Genomic DNA, 22,954 nt, shown 5'->3' with positions numbered 1-22,954 from the left:
GGACGAGATGGGCAATACGTTGACCAACTCAGCCAGGCAGGCCAGGTAGCCAGTCAGCCAGTCAGCCAGTCAGCCAGCATCCGACCGATTTGGAAGCGTTAGAAGCAGCCCAGACACAGGCCAATCACCCTGGGACAGGTGATCATCGGTTCGAGATGCCCAGATAGGGAACAGGTTGTAGTCGTCCCTCACTCTCACAGCCCTGACAGGCGTGGGGGTATGGTTGCTTGCGTCCTGCGTCAGCAATTTCCGCGGCACAGGCCTGTGCAGATAGCCGGCAATCAATGCCCGGGGCGAAGCTGATAGATGCAGATGCAGATGCAATGGCCTTCCTGGGCTGCCGATCGCGTGGTGGGGTGCCCCATCATCGTCACCCCGACATGTGTGTAACAGCAACAAGGCGCCCCCTCTATCTGCAACAACTGCAACGACAGCACAAGATTGGGCTGGCAGCGCCTCATCCGAACAAGACTAGCACTGCGCGACGTTGCTGTCTCGTGCTCCCATCCCACCAAGCAGCAGCTGGCCAAACTCAACGGGGATAGAGACCAACTAGGCCATGCAGTGTCTTGCGGGGGAGCCCGGAACCTGCCTTTCCCTCTCCATCTCTGTCTCTGGTACGAGGCCCTCTATATCGACTCCCGGCCATATCCGCTTCCAGAACACGACTTTGACTTTGCCTTGACTTCGACTTCGACTACGTCCTGCACTACCTCCCCCGACCTGGACTGAATGAAGCTGAACAACACCCGTGCCGATGCTATCTAACACACAAGCCCAATCTCGCATGCATGGGGTGCAGCTGCAATTCTACTAAACTCTGAGCCAGAATCCTCCCGCATCCTGCAATCTTGGCCAGCCAGCCAAACCAGCCAGGCGACTCTTCCGACCTGATATCCCACGGCAAGCAGCAAGCGCCTTGCATTGACAGCATCCCCACCCGCAGTATTGACTGATTGTTCCCGATGAGCACAATCTGGGCTTCCTGTTGACCCTGGGTCCTACCTGTTCGGTCCCCCTTCCTCTCTCCAACCGGCCTCCCCTTTCGATACACCACACCTGTTTCTGGTCGACTTCAGATGGTCAGTCTGCGTTCCAAGCTGCATCTGGTCAGGCAGGGACGCAAGCCGTCGCCGCTGTTACTATCGGAGTCGGAGTCGCCCTGCCTGTTGGATAACAAATACGACGCTGCTGCTGCTACTACTGCCGCCCCGACCCAGCCCGCTGGATCTCCGTCCGCAGCTGATCCGGTTCACCTTCCTACTTGGTCCGCCCCACGCCGCCTGACATTGGACGCGCTGCCAGAGGAGCTCGTGCAAAAAGTTGCCTTTCACTGCGGGTCTGATGCCATCCTAGGCTTACGACACACCTGCCGAACGCTCCATCGCGCCTTGGACACCCCGTCCTTCTTGGCCGAGATCGCCCGACAACGAGTGAGTCTTCTTGCTTTATTTTATTCTGTCTTCTGTTTTTGAGCGAACTGTCGCGTTCAGACTCCTGTGCCCTCGGTCTGCGCTAGCTCTCCACACTGCTGGGAAGGGCTCGGGGCCAATCCTGCTTGTCGACGGGTGGGCCGGACGACACAGCACGAGAACCCCCCTGCCCGCTGCTTCCCCAACACCAAACTCTTAGATTGGGTTTTATTCAATGGGACGCCATGTCGCATCTGAACACACAGACAACACTATCGAACCAGGTTAGACCAGATCCGACTGACTGACACGCTAATTTCACCGTTGCCATTTAAAGATGGACCCTCCCACCAATGGCACGCCAGGTCGAGACGTCTTGATAGAAATGATCAAGACACAGATGGACGACGACCACAGGACCCAAGACCACGATGCAAGGAGGGACGCGTTCCTCTGCCTCGCCGTAACCATTCCCCCGAGGCAACGGGCCCGTGTCAAAGCGGCCATGGGTCCGCTCTTGGCGAGGGCACGGATCAAGGGTTCGGGCAGGGATCCTCATGCTTCCCCGGATTGCACCGCCGCCCAACATGGACACCACCAGCAAGGAGGTCACGACCATATTGATGACTGCAACGGCGACGATTTTGACGTTGCCGCTGAGGTCGAGGCGAGGCTGGGGTTGATATCAACCCTGTGTGTCCTAGGATGTTAGTACTTCTCTTATTTCTCCGGTCCCACACCGTCAGCATTTCTTGCGCCCTCTCTCCACTTTTCTATATTTTCCCATTCTATAGACAGACACATATCCATGCAGCTACGCACACCATGGGGTAGATGACTAAGCGGACGTATAGATTCGGACGTCTGTGATGTTGATCTGGCCAGGGCACTCATGGCTATCAACCCCTGGACCATGAAGGCAAACATTTGGTCTGAAAAGAAACTACTAGCGCAGAAACAGCTGAGCCTACAGCTGGCTTTTACCATGACGCTGGGCCTGATACATCCCTGGGATTGGTCAAATATCTCAGCCGAAACACCAGAGTACTACAATCTTGCCCATCGTGTGAGGGCGGACTACCACGGCGAGGACTTCACGTCTTCGAACCAGAGTTTCTGGCTCAGCTGGGAGGGCCTGCACACAAGGTCGCTCCAACTGGCTGGTTTGATAGCATACATACTGAAAATTGGCGGCTTCGATGATACGCCTCGGTCAGACTTGATTCCCCTCCTCCGCGACACAACATCCCCTTCGAATTCAACTACAGCCACATTATCATCACAACCTTCTCAACTTAATATACCCCTACTGGAGAAGACGCTAAACGGTAGCTACGGCGGCATCCGGGGACAGTCCAACTCCTGGCAGGAGTGGTACACCTCAAGAGTACGAGACCTCGTCAGCACCATCGATGACGACGAGGACGGTGGCTGGTACGGCTACTACGTATACACGCTGACCAACACCGACAACCTCAACCCAATCGGGTCCAAAGACCCAGCCATGGAGAACATCCACTTCAAGCTCGACAGGGCACCACCAAAATCAACAACCCCCACAGCGGCCACGGCCAAGAAGCGTTCGCCCTCCTCCACCCCGACGACACCGCAGAAGCTGCCCCTGGAGGCGCGCGCCTGCCAGGACGGCATCACGCGCAGCTTCGACTTCGTCGGCACGGTGGCGCCCGCGACAGGCATCGTCAGCATGCGCAAGAACTACGTCGGCGCCCACTACTGGGACTACGAGGGCGTCATGACGCCGCTGGGCATTGTGGGCGAGTGGGGTAAGGAGGGCGCCGGCTTCAACGGGTACTTCTGGCTCTGGCGCCGGAGCTGGATGGGCGGCGGCGACGGGACGGGCCAGCGGACTTATGCTTATTCTTAGGAGCTCAGTGTTTGGGCTTAGTCTTGATGTAACTTTATTTTTATTTTGGGTTGGGTTGTGTTAGTAGCGGGTTACTTTTGGGTTTTGGGTTTCACTAGAGCGACATCACCATAGCGAAATTGACACTTCATCACCTATTGTCCTGCTGGTTTGTTATCAATACCACTACGTGAGGTGAGTGGTTGACTCTAGTCAAAGATGGCTGAAAAAGGATCTGAGCTGGACTTGGTAACAAAATGCTTCTCGTAATGATTTCTCAGTCTTAGTCCGGTGATTATATACACATGGTTCAGTCCGAGTCTGTCTTTCCAGGTCAGAAGACGTGCTCACCTGGCAGCTTACCAGGACCGCAGCATGTTTTTCTCCAACGAGAGTTCGCGTGGCTGCTATACCAGTCACATATCGCAACATGGACCTCTGCTATCGACTGAGCTTCTCTGGTATCCTCCAAGGAGGTTCGGTGTCGATTTCAAACTGACGCCATCGCTGGGTATCGATTTCATGTCACTATCGACGTTAAGGTCGCCGTGGCATTATGAGGGCTGAATGCGAGAAGATCGCAAGGATATATGATAACAAGCCAGTGACCTAAGGACCAAGGAACAAGTCTGGACAAGATATGGCTGTGATGTGATACACGATGAGTTTTGATGAAAGAGACACAACTAACGAGAGCAGGTCAATCAGCCATGTAGCATGGCTAAATGACCCGGATAAGATCTCAGCCGGCGAGCGATGAGAAAGAGACTCATAATCAAGGGAGCCAGCATGCGCATATGCCCTTGAGTCGACAAGTCTGAAACTGGGAGGCAGAGGCGGACTAGAGAAGAATCTTGACAGAAGAAAAGTGACAAACCCACCATTGGAAGTCTTACCAAACAGGGACATGTACGTATTACTCACGGCCATCCATCTCAATAGCCCTATCAGTAACTTTACCGACGGGAAGGAAACACGAGTCGTTCATGCAACCAGATCCACAGGCTGCAACAGCACTTAAGACGTATCCCCACCCGCGATAAGCACCCCTGGCGAACACGGCCGGTGGTGATGACTCGTCTCGAAGGAAGGTTGACTCGTGCGGGGGTGGACCCGGGTCCGTAGAACGAAGGAAGCTTGTCCCTTGGCCCCGGTCGCGATCAACCCCCTCCGCCCGGACTACGGACTTCTCGAGGCGATAAGCCCGACAAAGAAGTTGCTTGTGATAATGAGCCTCCGTCATCATGCTGCAGCGGGTCGTCGGCACACACACGAGGCCTTGAGGCGTTGGCCCGGAGGACTTACACACACCTAGGCACACGATCTCTCACATTGGGCCACGGTCTAGCTCCCCAGAAGCAAGGACAGCATCGCAAGAGGACGGACCATGGCCAAGTTCCTCCTGCACACCTTCTACGCCACGGGCCACGTGCTGCCCATGCAGGCGGTGGCCAAGGCGCTGGTCGACCGCGGGCACGAGGTGGTGTGGCTCACGAGCCCGGAGCAGGAGTCGCGCGTGCGCGCGTCCGGGGCCCGGTTCGTGGCGACGGCCGAGATCGACCGCGTCGACAAGGTGCTGCAGGGTGCGGACCCGCGGACGCTCGACGAGATCGTGGACGTCTTCTTTGGCGGGCGCCTGGCGGCGCAGGTGGCGGACCTGCGCGCGGTGCTTCGGGGCGGCTTCGCGCCGGATGTGTTGCTGAATGATGCGCTGCCCTTTGGGGCGGCTGTGTTGTGAGTTTTCCTTGGGAATCAACGCCCACTCGGACTGTGTGCTGATCTAGATGCGATCTCTAGGCATGAACTGGGCGAGATCCCAGCCTACGCGACGCTGGGCGTCGTGCCCATGTACTTCCGCGAGCACGCGCCCAAATCAACGCTCGGCACGCTCCTCAGCCAGCCGGAGCTGATTGTAGGATGCCTAAACACTCAGAGGGTAGACCTGGGCCTTGCGCCGATCGAACCTTCACAGCTGCTCCAGTACAGCCCGCAGTTGCACATCCAAGCATCCAGCCCGGCACTCGAGTACGACCAGACGTTCCACCCTACAGAGTACGTCGGCCCGCTCATCAGCCCGCTGAACAAGACCTCGTCGGAATTGCCACCATGGTGGAACGAAGTCATCGCCTCAGACCGCGTGGTAGGCATCACCCAGGGGACCTTCGCCACAGACCCAACAAGCCTCATCCTCCCGGCGATCCGGGCGCTCCGCGACGACCCGACCCTGCTGCTGGTGGTGCCCTCGCAGCAGGCCGCGCAGATCAAGGAAGCGCTGCTCTCAGACGGCGGAAGCATCCCGGCAACCCTGCGCCTGGCGGCCTGGCTGCCCTACGAGGCGCTGCTCCCGCGGTGCCGCGTGCTCGTGACCAACGGCGGTTACGGCAGCGTGACGCAGGCGCTCGCGCACGGGGTGCCGCTCGTGTGCGCCGGCACGTCCGAGGACAAGAAGGACACGGCGGCGCGGGTGACGCACTTGAGAGCCGGCGTCGACCTCATGACTGACTGCCCTGGTGCGGAACAGGTGCGAGGCGCCGTGGCGGACATCCTTGGTGATGGGAGTTATCGCGAGAATGCGGCGCGCGTGGGCCGAGGGCTGAACTCCCTGGGCGGGGCGACGAGGGTATGTGAGTTGTTGGAGGAAGTTGTTGGTCGGACGTAAAATGACTATAGGAATTATTCAAACTCTTGCGGTATCGAGTAATGAGGCTGAAGTGGAATTAGAGTTTTAAAGTTCATCCGTGGGGTCTAGAGTTTAGTGCTCACTGTCATGCATTGGGCGTAGGAGCTTGGGCTTTTACTGCACACGTGTAGGCGAGACGGGGGCCAGGGATAAGAATTAACCGCCGTGGGCAGAGCTCGAAGGATTCCGTGGGTGATTCCGTTGGCGATTCCGTTGGCGGCTGGGCGAGAAAACATAATAACATGAACTTTGCCCCATGGAACTGTTCATCCATTCTGTCACGCTCTATCTGAAGAAGAAACCCGGAACCAAAACCGACGAATGAAGTCATGCAGAATTTACAAATATCAGCTTATTTCTCAGCCTTTGCAGTCAACTATCGTCGTCATCGCCCAATACCCAGAACGCCTGAGCCCATGCTAAAGAAAATGGCATTTCTATCTCGTCACCTCCACGCTTTGCTTCTATGCAGACGCTCGCTCCTTGATCAGGTCCTTTTCGCAGTCGAATGACTGGGGGCTCAGGTAGGTGACGACCCGGAGCTGGTTCTTGGCCAGGGCACAGCCGACGTAGTAGTGCGACCCGCATCTGGCGTCGAGAGTCTTCTTGCCACTGAGTCGAGACTATGGGTCAGCAAGGGCGAGTCACGATATGAGAAGAAGGGCATTGTGAATGAGGGATGAGGGATGGATGTCAGGTATGACCACTTACAAAATATCATGCAGTGCGGCCTCATAATTGTCCATCTGCAGGTCCGACCTCCTCGTCGCAAAGTACCCGCGCAGCCGGCCCAGCACCTCGGTGTCGCTCTTGCAAAAGTACGTCGGCGACACGTACATCTTGGCCGAGATGGGCTTGCCCGCGCCGAGCGTGTAGTAGAAGCCAGGGCTGGCGCGGCCGGGCGCGTCCTCGGGCAGCTGGTCCGGCGCGTCGGCCAGGAACGCCTGCCAGAAGTCCTTGAGGTCCTCGAGCGCCTGCTCGTTGCCGCTCATGTCCAGCCGCCCGCCCAGCGTCAGGCAGTCCATCATGTACTCGAGGCTGGTGTGCCGCGCGCGGATGTACACCTTGACCCGCGCCCTGCTCGGCTCCAGGCAGTCGATCGACAGGATCCCGGTCTCGAATCCCCACCTCTCTGTGCCCTCGTCTAGGTACTGCAGGAGGGGCTCGCATGCCAGCGACTTGTACTGCGCCTCCGGCAGCCCACGAATCGACTGTTGGACGAGCTGCAGGTTGGTCATGCCGAGCTCGAGCGCTTTCAGGCCTGGGTATATGTACATCTTCATCACTGGTCCCGTCTTCTCGATGTCCAGCGCCACCACGACGCCTGCCTTGGGTGTTGTTTCTTCGATGAACACGTCAACTGTCTTTTGCCTCTGCATCTCCCGCGACGGGAGGATGGCTTTTGTGAAGTGGTTATACCACTCGAGGTCGAGGCCGGGCACCATGCCCTGGTCCCTGAGCTTCTGGATCCAGGCGTCGGTGGCATATGAGTTGAGGGGGTCCAGCTCCGTGCCGGCGTGCGGGCCTATGCACTCGAACGAATACCTGACGGTGCCGTTGTTCCCAGGCCCCCATTCCCACGAGAAGTCGATGGGCGTCGAATCTGGTGTTCCTGGACTCCTCCACCCACGGACGTTTCCTTGTGCGTCTGGGGCCTTGCCTAGCTCGGGGGCGACGAAGAGGGCATAGAAGATCAGTTCCCGGTACTGCTCTGTTGCGCTATACCCGGCCCTCTGGATGAGTTTGGCAAACATGCGGCCTGTTCGGTCCCACCAGTATTGTGTGTCGTCATTGCGAAACTGGATAGTGGAATTCACAGTCTCCCATGGCTGTGGAGGTTCCGTCTCGCGGGCTCTCTTGAGATCGACGACCTTGTTGTGCTGCTCGCGCTTGAGCTCTGTCTTGTCCTTGGGGCGAGGCAAGGGCTCCGGGAGGCGGCTAATCACTTGCATGCTGGATGAGGCAAGGTATTATTGGCAGCGGCCTGACAACTTCTTGTTGGGTCTGGTATCTCAGCAGGGAGTTGGGAAAACTGGAGAGGATGGGAACAGGACTGGGACTGGAAAACATCGAGTAAGACACGGGATCGTCCATTTGTCTATTCTTCACGACTTCCACTCCCCCTTCACGGCCGCTCCTGACCCACCGTGGGCCATGCCGATAAAGGGCCGCCACCATCGTGCCTGACTCCGATGGATACTACTAGGCTCGGGCCATGCTGACGATCCATAGCTGGGACACCATCGACACGCACCCTGTACTAATTGACCCAGTATATCGGGGCCTTCCAAGGTTCTTTGGGCTCTTCTACGGAGGGGTAAATCAATGAAACGGGAAGGACATGAGATCCACTCACACAAGCCCGTTGCTCATCGCGGTTGGCTCAGGGCTAAGAAACGTCAAAGAGCGTCGTATCTCGAACAACCGACGGGCCGGGACCAAGGTTCGTTCGTAATATGGTCACACACGACACTGTTGTTTCCTGGGTCTTGCTCTACTATTCTATCACGCAGGCTTACAATGATGAGCTCACAATGTCTGACAATGCCTTAATGGGCTTCTTTTTTTGCCTCGCCCAGCTTCGTTCGCTGGTCGCCGCGACGCGCCCAGCTGTCGTGAGTTGGCAGTTCGCAGCCGACATCCGAACAGTACAACCAGGCGTTTGGCGTATGTGATTTCGATTACACGCTATCATTTCCAGATTTGATACACAACAATGAGTAATGAGCAGTCAACGTCTTCTTCCGGAAGGTAGATCCCCCCAAGCACGGCGACTTACCACAAATCAAAGGAGCCATGCCTTCACTCGGCTGGGTATACCTGACCACGAGATTGCTTCGCCCCGACTTCCAGAAGACATCGGCGCATCTAGGTTTCCCAAGACACAGATCCGATGCTGTAATCAAGGCTGGGCTGACGACGGCCAGATTGAATTCAAACCCGTGGGTCCGCACACCTGGGGTGTGCCCTGGCCCACCACGTTTCGAAGTGGTACCGTGATAAGAAAAAATTACAACGGTAGTCATAACATCTCCTCTATCATCAGTGTAACCCCTTGCCATAAACATCAGACGAGCCACCGATACCGTCCACATCGTGCCGGGTGGATCGAGTCATTCTGTCCCCACGGGGAGGAGGCTCAAGGGTCGAGGACCCGCCTGTTGACAGGCAGGCCCCTCTAATCCTCCCGACCTTTATCGCTTGCCCAAACTTTAAATACAAGGCTGAATCAGCTCTTTCGAAAGATCGCGATGAAAGGCCTGCAGATAAGCAGGGTCGGTCAAAACAAAATCGGTGAGATGACTCGCGGACCCACGCAAGTCAAAGAGGCAGAGGCGGAGATTGGGAAAAAATATTACGCGGTCACTCTCGTACTCAACGGTCATGATCTCCTTGCATTCATCATGAATAGCGGAGGAGAGAGGATGATGGGCAGGGGTATGCAGGCGTTCCTGTTCGTACCTGCAAGCGTCTCATGCATGTCTGTTCCTATAGAATGCCGCCTATCAGATTGGGATGATTACAGGCCAAAATAATTGTGGGTAATAGATAGGCGTGTCGATACTATCCCAGAGTTGGAAGCTTACAAGCCAGAATCTCACTTGTGCGCTCATCCTCATACTCATCCTCATGCTCATCCTCAGATCTGCGGTGAACGAGAGGTGAGCGAGAGACAGCCTCACCATGGAGCACTTCACAGACATCAGGGCGATGGTCTCCCTCAAGACTGTCCCGCTGTACTTCCTGGCAGTAAGATCTCAAAATTGTCCAAGTCCACTCAAGTTACAGCTGCTAACATGAGGCTCACGATGAAAAGGCAACGCTGTTGTTCGTGGTCGGAAAGCTGTTCTACAACCTCTTCCTCCACCCCCTCAGGAAGTATCCAGGGCCGTTCCTCGCAGGCTCAACGCGAGTCTATTACTTGTGGTATGACGTCCGCGGGCTGAGCCACTGGAAGGTGAACGAGTGGCACCAGAAATACGGCCCCGTCATCAGGATCGCCCCAGATGAGTTGTCCTGTGCGTCCAAGCCTTGCGGTGATGTCTCTCTATGAGACCATCGCGCGCCAACACTCGACCCCCTCCAAACCGGTGAAAATTTCTGTACGCTGACAAAACCGGCACACAGACACGGACAGCCGGGCCTGGCCGGCCATCTACGGCTTCCCAAACAAGGAGGGCACGGGTAACTTCGAGAAGGACCCGCAGTGGTGGAACAAGACCGTGTCGGGCGTCGTCAACATCCTCGACGCCGACGACGACGGCCACCGCCGCATGCGCCGCCTGCAGAACCCGGCCTTCAGCGACAAGGCCCTCCGCGCCCAGGAATCCGTCATCCGAGGCTACGCCGCGCTTCTCATTCACAAGCTGCACGGCCTGTGCGGCTCGTCCGGGGACGGCAGTGCGGTGGTGGATTTGACTGCTTGGTATAACTTCACCACGTTCGGTACGTCGGCCGCGTTTCCTCTTTCTCCCCAACTCGTTATCTGCCGCCGCGACATGACCTGTCTAGTATACCACCAGACAAAACTCACTCACTCGGCTCCGGCTCTAACTCCAACACTTGAAAAATTAAATTGACTGAGGATAACCAGACGTCATCGGCGACCTGGCCTTCGGCGAGCCCTTCTACTGCCTGCAGAACGCAAAGTGGCACTGGTGGCTGCAGGCCGTCTTCGACATCTTCAAGGCGGGCACGATGCTGCGCGCGGCGCGCCGCTTCCCCGAGCCGCTGGCCACGCTGCTGTGCCTCTTCATCCCGCGCCGCCTGATCCAGACGCGCAAGGAGCAGTTCGCCTTCGGCATCGAGCGCGTCAACAAGAGGCTGGAGCAGACGACGGACAGGCCGGATTTCAGTAAGGCCCCTTTTCCCCTCTCTTTCTCTCTCTCTCGCACTGATGGGATTGGGTGGTGCTTGTATGTGTAATTCCGCTAACAACAAGCCTCAGTGTCGTACATCCTCAACGCAGACGGCGAAAAGGGCATGACCCTCGAGGAGATGTACACGGCCGCGCAGGTCCTCATCGTAGCAGGCAGCGAGACGTCCGCGACGGCCCTGTGCGGCGCGACCTACCTCCTCCTGTCCAACCCATCCACGCTCGCGCGCCTGGCGGCCGAGGTCCGCGGCGCCTTCGCCTCCGAGGACGAGATCCTGCTGCAGCGCACCCAGGCCCTGCCGTACCTCAGCGCCGTCATCGAGGAGGCGCTGCGGCTGTGCCCGCCCGGCCCGGGCACGTTCCCGCGGCGGGTGCCCGAGGGCGGGAGGGTTGTGTGTGGGCAGTACGTGCCGGGCGGGAAGACGGTTGGGGTTCACCAGGTTGCGACGCACCGCTCGCCGGAGAATTTCAAGGAGCCGCTTGCTTTTCGGCCTGAGAGGTGGCTTGGGGACCCGGAGTTTGAGGGGGATAATAGGGCTTGTTTCCGTGAGTTGCTTGTTTCTTGCTGCCTTTTAGTGCGTGATGTCGATTTTGAGTGCTGGCTGACTGTTCACGCAAAAAGACCCTTTCTCTTTTGGACCTAGGAATTGCATTGGCAAGAAGTAAGTCATGGCTTCTTTAAGGAAACCCCCCACCCCCCCTCCCGGGCTGGATGAGACCCTCGTGTTAATCGTTTATTCCAGCCTGGCATATGCCGAGACCAGGATAGTCATCGCGAGGATGGTGTGGAACTTCGACATGAAACTGCACCCTGACAGCGTCGGCTGGCTGGACCGTCAGAAGACGTACACCACGTGGCAAAAGGACGAGATGAAGGTTGAGATCAGGCCTCGTGCCAAGGTGTAGAACTGTGGCGGGGGGTGTACCTGGCCCGGTGAGAGATGCGTGCCCGGCCTTGTGGACTGTGTACGGATATATGTTCCCTGAGGCGAGAGAGAGATATAGTAGACTTACGACGGCAAACCATTATGCGTAGGATGTTCTCGCGTGCCCTGTGCCGGTGTAAGTAGCTCCACTCGCCCAAAAGAAATAAGTAAGTCATTTCACTGACAAAGGGCAGGCGTTGTCAGGTGTCGGTTCGCGCCCTGAGGGGTATATGAAATCTCATTGAAGAATATAAACATCGAACCGCAAAATTGCTCCCAAGTATCGTGGTGTGTGGTATCCATTTCAACTGCCCGAATCATCCCAGATCATCCTAGATCCTGCACCCATGAAAATGAGAATAGACGAGCCCGCAGTTCTAGACCAGTCGTAGCGCCAGTGCGTTTAAAACCGTCGGTCTCTCAAACTCCAATACGCCTTGCGGAGGAAGAGACGACAAATCGATCCATCGACTTCCCTTTCTTAAACAATACATCAACGATTTCATGAAGTTCGTCGTTTTACTTTCGATTCTGGGCCTTCACGACCCTCGTCTCCACCCCATTTCTTAATGACTGTACCCGTAGCTCTGCGACCTCGCCTGAGCTAGATAATGATTCCTGCCTTTTGCATAATCCGCCGGGTTATAAGCATACGCCTGCTGGGCGGGCGAGACCTTGGCATCGAGCTTTTTCAGCGCGTCCGCGCTGATATTGTGCTCTTCTGGCGTCTCGTTGTGCGTCGCCAGCTCGGACGCGAAGCCCTGGTGGTCCAGTCCAGGCGACTGGAATCCTCCTGAGACGTCGGATGACACGGACGTCGGACGCGACGTGTTGCCCTGCGAGGCGCCCTGGCTCTGCGACCAACGCCAATCGTTGGCAGGCTGGGGCGACATGCGCGAGGAGTGGCCCGAGACGGTCGAGCCGTGTTCTGAGTTGTAGGTGGGCGAGGGCTGGGGCGGCTGTAGGTGTGGCGAGGGTTGAGGATATGAGAAATCGCCGGGCATCTCGAATGCGAAATTGCCGGCGGTTTGGGCTTGTTGTGCTTGTTGTACTTGAGCTTGTTGTGCTAGGCCGCCAACTTGTGGGCCTGGTAGTTCTGCATGCGAGGGGCGGAAGTGCGGTGATTGCTGTCCGCCATACGGGGCAGACCAGTGCGTATTTTGCACGGGCGTACCGGGTTTGTTGTGGTGCTGGTAAGAGGATGGTCTGGGGATTTGATATGGCACTGGCGTTGGTGACATGGAGCCAGGCTGGTGGTACAAGGACGTGGGCGATGGCCTGGGTGATAGCTGGCCATCCGATATTGTATTGGTTCGGTCATTAGGGTTGATGGTCTTCAGCTTGCCATCCTCGATCATAGCATGCAGGACTCCGGCGTCAAGAAGTTCGGCCTTCTTGATGATCCGCGATACCATCTCCTTCGAGGCTGCCTTCATCTGAGCCTTGACGAAGGACATGACTGCAACGTTGCACTTGATTTCGACATCGTCGCGCAGGTAAAGCCCGTCACTGGGAGCACCTAGCGCGGCCAGACCAATCTCCGGCTGCTCCGGGGGCTCGACACCTGGCTGGTTACCGGCGATTCGATACTTGTTCCTCAAGTCGACATTCATGGGCGCGTAAATGTGAGTTTGCAAGCCCCATGGCATGTCATGGAAACAGCCATTGAAGCTAATTTTGCCGGAGCCCATTTTCCCGAGGCCCGGCACATACTGGATCCTTTGGTTAATCTCGTACCATGTGCTGTAGTACTCGTCTGATGCCGCCTTCTGAGGTGCCTTGATGGGCTTGTGGTCAAGAACCAGTGGGTTTAGGGTGATGACCTCTGAGTGGCTGTGGAGGATGTCGATGGCGAGCTGGCGTGGAATGAACCCCGGGATGGGGGTTACGATCGTGTAGACCTCCTTCTTGCGCAACATGCTAGACATTGTGAGTGATGTCAGCTATCTGTCGCGGCACTCAAGTCTGTCTGTAGGGCTGAGACAATGTGGTTGTTCGAGAAGCAGAAGGTGGGGTCCGCGAGGAGATGAATCACATGTGGCTGGGTGATGGTTGAAAAGCGACAGGAACATGGACTGACATTGTCTTAGATTGGCAAAGGAAGGAGAGAGTTCAAGAGAGGGGGCCGAGCTGGTGGGAAACAAATCCTCGCCAATTTAGGCTTTTAGGAACAGGACCCCTGAAACTCGACTTGGTTGATGTTTGGCTGAGAGCCGGGTCGGTTGGTTTGCTGTATGGCCGTTTCTGGGAATGAGGCTTGCTTGGTCTCGGGCGGGAGATGGTGTGGGTGTGGGTGACAATGTGCGGCGCAGGTCGAGGACACCAAGATCTGGGGTGGTAAAGGAGAGAAGCAAGACAGAGTAGATGAGAAAGGTGTGCGAGTGAGACAGCTGGGCAGGGGAGAAAATGACGGGCAGGAGGGGGCAGTCGTCTTCAAGCCAAGCGGCCGCCGTGATTACACACTGGGCATGACGAAAGCCCGAGAGCTAGAAGCAGAGGGACAATGTGCGATGGGCAAGGCGAGTGTGCGGCGCAGCTGGTTGTCTGCAGGCAGAGAGATATGTGAGTTGTGAGTTGTTAGTTGGGGGTTGTAGACTATTGTTTGTTAGAGGTGGGAGGAGAGGGAGGGGTGGGCGGATGAGTGGACGAGTCGGCGAGTCGATGTGATGTTGGTCGTCGGTTGTTGGCTGTTGGGTGCGGGCAATGCGACTAAGAGTGGGATGGAGGGAGGAGGAACAGTCGGCAGGATTTGGGGATCTCCATAGCCTAGTAATGCCGCATTCTCCATGTGTGCAGGTGTGTAGGCAGAATCGAACACATTAATCAATTGATTGCCTGGATAATTAGCTCCAGCCGCAGACGGGCTTGGAGGGCAGGGAAAGGGCCATTTCCCGACGAGCTTGACGTTGGGCACAGCCAAGAGTCGAAACCAACAGCATGGTACCGTGGGCCTGCAGACGGCGCTACTCAAGGCCCTTTCCCCCAAGGGCTAGGCTGCCTGCACCTCTGGCCAAAGCATGAGCAAAGCCCAGGCCCACTAGGCTCTCCAGCCTGATGACGTGAGAATTTGACGAAGGATCGGAAAATTCAAATAATAATTGGGACACCGACATACTGACACAATGGTGATAAGTATTAAGGATCAAGACAGACTGATACCAAGCATCGGCAATTGAGATCCTTCTGCAGTGTAAGTGTAGCTGTGGTGTGGTCTGGTGTGGTGGTCTGGTGTCACCTCCTTCATTCGACTATCTGACCGTCTACAAATATCCAGGCTACGACCTTCCAAGATGGTATCGGCTGTTTGGTTTCCAACTTGGATGGACTAGACACAGTAGGGCCCGAGCTGGTGGGCTTCACTCACCAGGCATCAGACAATCTGGGGACTTTTTGTATTTACCATTCCCAGAAGTCTCAAGCGCTGGCCCAGTAGTCGATGGGTTCGTCCTCTTCTTTCCCCATCTGCTTGTCGTCGACACAACTGCTTCAGCTTCCCTGCTAGAAAGATCTAATGTAGCCACCTAGCCAACATCGTCTGAATCTGAACATGTTTCAAGAGCTATAACCTTATCGCAAAAGGACCACACTTGCATCTCCACTGTTTCCAGCCCTACCTACACGTGTAGCCCTGAGAGTAAGCAACCAAGAGTCGATGTTGCGTTACACTCATCCTTCCCTCCCTCCTCCGTCGTCCAACCCCACCTCGACGGCAGACTTCCGGACCGCTGTGTTTCCACTCCCCCTTCTCTTTTCTCTGAGGGGTGCTGCACAACCACCACTAGCCCTCCTATTTTTGGATCATCATCAGCAAAAGCTGCAAACTCAGTCAACCGGCTGTCGCAACAGCTCTGGGCCAGGGCCACCCACTCCTCCCTCATTTCATCCGATGTTCTTCCATCCCGTGGTCTGCCCCCGTCTGTCATCTGGACGCGTAGTCTGCCCAAGGGTCTTGGTGCCTCCCCCGGATCCACGGCTGTCCGATCTTCCGTCGGCAGCAGAGGCCGTCCCATGCCACCCCCGCCCCCCACCATGCACCGCCTCCTCGGGTCCATTTGTCTTGGGGCGGCCCGGGACCCTCTAGTCTAGTGTTCACGTCAATTCTGGTCGCCTTGGCCCTTCACCCGGGTACGCCACTAGGTCAATCAAGTTGTTTCGAAACAACCACCGCCCAGGCGGCCATCATCGACTCCGTCACACCTACCTGCTGCAAGGTCGCGGACGGCCACGTGTAAATGGTGCAGGTGGCGTCCGGCATGTGATGGTGGATGCATCAATTCGGTTGCACAATCTCACTCAGTCAGACACTCTGTCAGGCACGGTTGCAACAGAATCTTTCGGAAACACGGGCGCTGATTTATGGCATGTTCAACGCTACATACAGCTATAATTACCAGTTGACTATCGCCACCAGATTCAGTTGATGTCCGCAGACTTGACAACAGAGCCAAAGGCATCGCTCAATTCAGCCAGCGAAGTCCTCACGAGATCCTCCGCCTTGACCCCGGGGATATCGCGATCCCCCACCGCGTCCTCCGCGATGACCACATCGTAGCCCTTCTCCGCGGCCTGCCGCGCAGTCGTGCTGACGCAGACGTGGGCCATGCTGAGCGACGGGCAAAATTGTCAGCCACAGAGATCTCTACCGAATCATCGTAGCCCTTCTATGCCCATTGGACGACGAGGATCAAAAAGAATACAAACTTACTAGCCCGTCAGCACAATCTTGCCCCTCCCAGTGCCTTTGAGGTACTCGTCCAAGTCGGTCCCCGTGAAGCTGCCGGGAAATTGCTTGCCGACGACCTTCTCGCCGCCCCGCGGCTCCAGCTCGCTGAACTCGGCCGCCAGCGCCGTCCCCGGCGTGAACACCGGCGCGCCGTCGGGTGTCTTGTGCACGACGTGCACCAGGGGCGCCGATGCCGAGCGGTACTTCTCCAGCAGGCCCGAGATCGCCTTGCGCGTCGAGTCGACGTTGGCCGTCTTGAGCTGGCCCTCTGCGTACCTGCGTTCGTCAGCAACGTGGACCGAGTGGGTGGGGATCGTCAGCAATTGGTGAACAGTGTCTGAGGCGCTTACTCGTTCTGCGCGTCGATTATGACCAGGACGCTGTCCTTGGTGGATGCCGTCGACGGCTGCACGCCGATGAGTTCGCGGAAGCTCTTAGCCATGATTACTGGAGGGATTCCTTTTGCACGGTTGCGAGTGTCTGGGGCCACAATATTTCACACGTGCTTGAATCTTACCTTCGTGATAGCTGTAAAGGGATAGCACTTGATATATATGAATGAAGTCGTGATCGATTTCGATGACGTTTTCTTAGTCACAGCTTAGTACGGTAACGGGAACCGCCTTGCCCGTGAGGGGCGCCCCGCTGGCGCCGCCGCGTCCGGGGCAGAGGAGGGGCAGAGAGGGTCTCTTTCCCGATCGGGCAACTAACACGAGAGAAACGTTCGCCTTGGGCCGACGACACGTCGCATATTGGCCTTCTCCCCATCCCAAATTCATCGTCATAATAGTCTTGCCGGTCATTGTTTCAGCCAGTGTACTTGAATGATTGAGCAGTTCCGTGCGAGATGGCCTTGCTTCTCGCCCAACTCAACAGCTTTCTGCTCTGCCCATCACGAATCTTTGATCTTTTCTACGCGAGAACAATCCTCTCCTTACAAAAACAAATATCAGGTAGAAGGTTTTCTCGAGGACATTTCAAATTCAAAGCCATTCTTCAACAATTTACTTTTAACGAACGAATTCTAACATATGAAATGCTCCTAGCGGGCCCCAGGCTACCTCTCCACCTGATATCTAAATTCACAACTTTTTCTGCCACTTTTCGTCCTGAGGATCTGTCGTGTGTACTATAGAAAAGTTTCGGGCATGTCACATCATTTAGCGACAAGGCACATTAACCATTTCCTCGACAACTCTGGTTTGGACCTTCTGCCCGCACATCACTGCCGTTCCGCCCATGAGCGCCCGTTGGCAAAACTAGTTGGCCCATCCTAACCAGACTCCCTCGGAAGCCTCAAATAACAAGGAACCGTCCACTTGGACGGACCTTGGAATCTCAAACCGCACTGGCGCCCGTGCTGCCGCACCGTCCAGAGCAGATGCGTCTATAGTTCGATTGCTTGTTTTCTGACCCTGAAGAACCAAATCGGCCCTACCGCCATCATCTGCCAAGCTGCTAGCATGATCCACTATACTCAATGAAACCCTGATTTCTGGATGAGAGCTTCATAAGTAGATTCGCGCAAGCTGGATGACCGTTCTCTTGTGCCACCGCAATTGCATTCTCATACTGTTCAGCAGCAAACTTCCCACCAGCGGCATTCCATAGAAGCTCTATCATATGGAGCCGACCATATTGTGCCGCGTAATTGATGGCAGAGCGTCCCCCAACCTGCGCGACTGGGCCAATTACTTCCGCACCCGCATCCAGCAACCTCTTTGCGATCCTCATTGAACCCGCTTTGGCAGCAAGCTGAAGTGCAGTCGCGCCTCCACGAGCTGCCGGAGCGGCGTTCACGTCGACATTGTGCGCGAGGAGGAGGTCGACAATTGTATGACTTTGAAGTTCACATGCCTTTTGCAAGGGCGTGCGTTTCAGGCCCAACTTCGCCTCTTTTCCGACGTCCGCTCCTTTTGAAATGAGCAGCCTGACCAGAGCCAAGCTCTTTGTCTCAATAGCTTCCAGGAATGCTGTCTGCTGTACCATTATTCGGTAAGAATATGGGTCAGATCGGCTGGCTATAACATTAGCATCGCCTCCAGCGTTCAGCAGCTTACAGATCATCTCCAGACGATCGCCACGGCTTTTTCTGATCGCAAGTCCGAGTGCGGTCACAGTCTCGTACTCCTTGAACACAGTCAAGCTGTTGACATCAAATCTTGCACTGAGGCATACGGACATGAGCTCGTCATCGTGTGTCTGTAGCACATGATGCAGTACTCGACCGCCGAAGCCTGTGCGTCCTCTCGGATATTGCTTGCGAAACTTCTCGAGGATGAGATTCAAAAGTCTCAGATCATGAGAGATGGCGTTGAGAATAGCTTTTTGGTCCGCTGGATCTGCCCCACGATCGAGCAGATAGTTGGCTGTCTCTGTATCTCCAGCCAGCACGGCAGCAGCGAGGGGAGAGCTGCGTTTGGGACTCAAATCAGCACCTAGATCGATCAAAAGATCGATCAGTGGCCTCTTGCCAGTTTTCACAGCAACTGCAAGAGGAGATTCGTTCCGAAAACCATTCACATCGGCGCCCATAGAAAGAAGCGCTTTGATAATCTGCGGATCGCCCCATGTGATTGCCATCTCCAGTGCCTCGTAGTCTACATGCGCGTCAGATTCCATGATAGCCCAGGTTAGAGATCGGCTCCTGATTCGCAAGGCTTCGCAAAGAGCGGTCCGAGGACCAGACCAATTCGCCTTCTTATTCACGTCGGCACCGGCCTCCACCAGCCTCAACGCAATCTCTTCATGACCTGCACTTATAGCCTCGTACAGCGGCATGCTGAGCACGTCGGGTTTCGGATTCGGAACCAGATGTAGAATCCGGTAAAGATAATCCGACTTATTTATGTTGACGATCGCATGCAATGCGGCTTCCAGGCGATCAGGTTCTCCAATTTGGCGCCAGGCACCTTTTTCTTCAAGCAACTCCAGAATTTCAGTATCGTCACTTCGGATTGCTTCTGCTAAAGGTGTAGTATCGAAGTAGTCGTTGTCAAGCCTGATTAGTGGTCCATCTGCACGTGCACCATGCGCAAGAAGCAAGCGCACTAAACTGAGGCTTCCAGACCGCGTTGCAGCTGTGAGCGCAAAATCTAGACCGCGCTGGCCTCCATGCGGAAGGAGCAAGTTGACAAGCTCATTGTTTTTCCTCCTTGCTGCGTTGGTCATCATCTTGGCCACCTGGCCTTGATATGAGCTGATGCATTTGTTGTCATGTGTGTCACGGCACACCTGGATGACTTGGCGGATGAATCTCAGGCCTTGCTCGTTTCTGAGGTATTCAGCGGCATCATCAAGCACGTAACGAAAGCAGTACTCATGTTCTGATGAAGGAAGCCTTGAAATGAGCTTCTCAATCAGTGCAGCGTCTCCCCAGCGGATTGTAGCTCTCACAACCCGGCCGCTTACAGCTGCACCCTTATTCAGGAGCAAATCCACAAGCCTGATATCGATCTGATGATGACCACCCCACATACGAATAGCGTGTTCAAGAGCTCCTCGCTCTAAAAAAGAATCCGGATCGTCGTAGGTTTTATTCACGTCGGAACCAAAACGTAGCAGCAGTTCCATCATGTCAAAGTGGCGCAGACGTGATGCCTTTTCGAGAGGTGTCATGCGATTCTTCCCCTTTATGCCGTCCCAGTAGACGTCAGCTCTCTGTGTAAATATGATGTCATCTGGTTTAACGATTTCTAATGCCAGAAGGTCGTGGACTGTCTTCACAGCACAGCCTTCTATCGCAGCCTTGAGCAGCTTTTCCACCAAGGCAGTCGCAGGGATTGTCGATGCTCCCATTTTAAGGTAGCTCAAGATGCCAGACCGTACAGGCTCGTGCTGATTGATGAATCTCATGATCATTTTCATGGGTATCGTGTCAAGTCCAGCGAAGTTGTTGATGATGGAGAAGAGAAACAATTGAACGAATGGGTTCGTGAGTGATTCGTTTCCCGCAATGGCATTCAAAGACCCACAGAATTCCCTTCCTGGAGTTTTGATAGAGATCAGGGACTGCAGCTCTCTCTGCGTCGCCTCGATGGACACCACAGACTGTAGGTTGTCTAGAAGCTTTTCGGCGGTTGGCAATGCGTCATGTGTTATAAGTCTTCCACGCTGAGAGATCACAGAACCAGATGTCTGATCAAGACGGCGAGCAGATTCGAGAAGACTGAGATTAGGGATGCGATGGCGAGGAAAGGCGCTCCTCGGACACTCGTAAGCATATCCAGCTGATACAAAATCATGATGGTTCGTTAAATCTGTCCCACAACGTAAGTAACTGAAAAACAGCTATATGAAGCTCTTATTCACCTCGACGTATGGAAAACACACCTTGAAATTGTGGACTCAGCTGGAAATTGACAGATGAATTCAATCCAGTCAAGTTTTCTGAGGAAATCGAATCATAGATTCCTCCACTCATCTCGTAATCCTCAGGTTCAAAATTCAGTCTGAAGGGAGGAGATGCTATCAGGAAATCCATATCCCGAGGCACCTCAAAGACATGATCAGAGTACGACACCCTGTCGGCCGGGGATCTTACGAGCTGAGCTTGATTCACAATGCTCGTGCTCGCAGATTGAGAGCCGATAGGGTTAGACCTCACGTCTTGATCGGACATGAGAGCACTCGGCGCGAGGACGGCGTCATTGTCAACCGAAGTACTGCCATGTGGCATTATGGCTTCTCCATCCGGGTTCGCACCGCAGACTGCTTGCAATACCGAGTCGGAGTTGATTTCGTGCTGCAGTCTAATGTCTGGCGATTCTCGTGGCAGACGCTGTTTGAAAGTTACTCCATCAGGAAGTTGTGTCAGTAGTTGATCTGTACCAGGCATGTCAATCATCTGAAGCGTTGGGAGGCCGGGGGCCAGGACATCAAGTCACATACCGGCATCGGTAAGACATGAAGCTAATTCATAAGTAGGTTTGGCATTCTTCCGTTTCTTCTGTAAATCCTCCTCCGAGATTAACTTCCCACTGATGTAGAGATCATAGATATGGTTAAATGATCTCTGGGAGTCTAGAGCACGGAACACTGTTCTCCACTCAGGCCGTGAGAGATTCTTGCGCTGTCCTATATTACGAAAATATGTCTCCAACTGGGATAGGCTACATTCAATTAGTAACTTCTAACAAGCATGAGGTTGTGGAAGACGCACCTAGCCTTAACATGATGTTGGTTATTCAACTCGGTCTGAATTTTGGCAAGAGTCATGTCAGGATCTCGACGGAGCTCAATAAGCCATTGTTTGTGTTGCGACAGCTGCAACTGGATGAAAGATGGTGTCGGCATCGTTGACCAAGTATTGACTATCGATATCGAATATAGTGTGAATCGATCTTTCAGACTGTTAGTCGAAGTGCCGTCGGTTTTTGACCGTCTGTTTTTGAGGAATGACGCACGATGATGCTTGAGTTAAAGAAGTCTTGGAATTGCAGATAAAGGAAAAGCGTGATTGAAGAGACAATGTGGCTATTTGTATGCAGGGCCCTGTATTCGTGGATTCCGAAACCTGAGATTCTGTCATAAGATGATGATAATAAGAAGGGTCACTTGAGGGATGGTACCGTTCAGCAGAAACGCTCCTGTTTCTCAAATACAAGACTCAGTCGTTGCCGATTGAATGAAGGCGAGGTCAGATTTCCGTTGACCTGTCTATTCAACACAAATTGAAGAGTTCCCGCTAGGCTGTTGCCGAGGCAGATTCTGGATCCCAGAATTGTACTGCAGGTCAGATTCTTGCTCTCTCCTGATTCCGAGTGTGGTCACACAAGCACAGATTCTGTCCTCGCTTAGGCAGCAAATCATGAGCCATTCTGTTGGAATTGCCTCTGCCTGCCGCTGTCACATTGGTCAGGCTCAGTGCAGCTGAAGGCTGACTTCGGGTTAGTTAATTGTCAATCTTTCATGACTACTGAAAGTGTAGCGGTAAGATAGGTTTTCCATGCATGCTCGGAGCTTTATTCATGCCTAATTCACTCATAATGCTATTCACAACAATGCTATATGAATTAATCGTTCATTTGTTGCTCAATCCCTACCGCACTACCATGCCCTGAACAACTGGACGAACTGTCTTGACGGTCTTAGTCTCGTTAAGTACACAACAGCGTATTGACCTCACACAATGCCCTCGAATATTCCTGAAGTCGCAATATCCCTCCCCCAATCATTTAATCATCTTATAATTGATAATTGATTCGTGCTTTAAACCACATTGAACGGTATAATTTGAACACACCATTCCGAATATCAATGGCAGCCAAACGCTCTTTGCAGGTTGAAATGAGTTCACAGATTGAAATGACAGTTTATAACATAGAAACCACATTAAAGATCAATTTCATCTTGTTTTAATCTGTTAAGAACATGTGTTTTCAGTGAGTGGTGCTAGGGTGTCTATCAAGATGTATCTGCCCCTATCTGCTAGCTATACTCAGCCACCAGCGATCTTCGGTGGAGTAATTGTT

At 54.6% G+C, this 22,954-nt stretch overlaps 6 protein-coding genes across 6 annotated transcripts; 3 read left to right on the top strand and 3 right to left on the bottom strand.

The window, feature by feature from the left end:
• Positions 1–1,079: 1,079 nt before the first annotated feature.
• Positions 1,080–3,297, top strand: J7T55_007366 (uncharacterized protein; the record flags this gene model as incomplete). The annotated part of the gene is made up of 3 exons (XM_053144120.1): positions 1,080–1,433; positions 1,750–2,119; positions 2,267–3,297. 3 exons carry the CDS (start codon positions 1,080–1,082, stop codon positions 3,295–3,297), a joined length of 1,755 nt encoding a protein of 584 aa, XP_052993056.1.
• Positions 3,298–4,663: 1,366 nt separating this feature from the next.
• Positions 4,664–5,935, top strand: J7T55_007365 (uncharacterized protein; the record flags this gene model as incomplete). The annotated part of the gene is made up of 2 exons (XM_053144119.1): positions 4,664–5,010; positions 5,074–5,935. The coding sequence occupies 2 exons, from the start codon at positions 4,664–4,666 to the stop codon at positions 5,933–5,935; spliced, it is 1,209 nt and encodes a 402-aa protein (XP_052993055.1).
• A 485-nt stretch (positions 5,936–6,420) lies between these two features.
• On the bottom strand, positions 6,421–7,908 carry J7T55_007364 (uncharacterized protein; the record flags this gene model as incomplete). The annotated part of the gene is made up of 2 exons (XM_053144118.1): positions 6,421–6,568; positions 6,668–7,908. 2 exons carry the CDS (start codon positions 7,906–7,908, stop codon positions 6,421–6,423), a joined length of 1,389 nt encoding a protein of 462 aa, XP_052993054.1.
• Positions 7,909–9,640: 1,732 nt separating this feature from the next.
• On the top strand, positions 9,641–11,738 carry J7T55_007363 (uncharacterized protein; the record flags this gene model as incomplete). The annotated part of the gene is made up of 7 exons (XM_053144117.1): positions 9,641–9,706; positions 9,774–9,975; positions 10,085–10,402; positions 10,551–10,811; positions 10,905–11,378; positions 11,455–11,494; positions 11,576–11,738. 7 exons carry the CDS (start codon positions 9,641–9,643, stop codon positions 11,736–11,738), a joined length of 1,524 nt encoding a protein of 507 aa, XP_052993053.1.
• Positions 11,739–12,324: 586 nt separating this feature from the next.
• J7T55_007362 (uncharacterized protein) lies at positions 12,325–13,686 on the bottom strand (the record flags this gene model as incomplete). Its single annotated transcript, XM_053144116.1, has 1 exon — positions 12,325–13,686. The coding sequence occupies one exon, from the start codon at positions 13,684–13,686 to the stop codon at positions 12,325–12,327; it is 1,362 nt and encodes a 453-aa protein (XP_052993052.1).
• Positions 13,687–16,171: 2,485 nt separating this feature from the next.
• J7T55_007361 (uncharacterized protein) lies at positions 16,172–21,776 on the bottom strand (the record flags this gene model as incomplete). Its single annotated transcript, XM_053144114.1, has 8 exons — positions 16,172–16,361; positions 16,464–16,757; positions 16,832–16,940; positions 16,999–17,009; positions 17,811–17,868; positions 18,020–20,710; positions 20,814–21,261; positions 21,618–21,776. The coding sequence occupies 8 exons, from the start codon at positions 21,774–21,776 to the stop codon at positions 16,172–16,174; spliced, it is 3,960 nt and encodes a 1,319-aa protein (XP_052993051.1).
• Positions 21,777–22,954: the final 1,178 nt, after the last annotated feature.

Source organism: Diaporthe amygdali (assembly GCF_026229845.1).
Source record: "Diaporthe amygdali strain CAA958 chromosome Unknown NODE_16_length_960263_cov_65_539585, whole genome shotgun sequence".
NCBI classification, from domain to species: Eukaryota; Fungi; Ascomycota; class Sordariomycetes; order Diaporthales; family Diaporthaceae; genus Diaporthe; species Diaporthe amygdali.
This window is presented reverse-complemented; position numbering and strand designations above follow the sequence as displayed.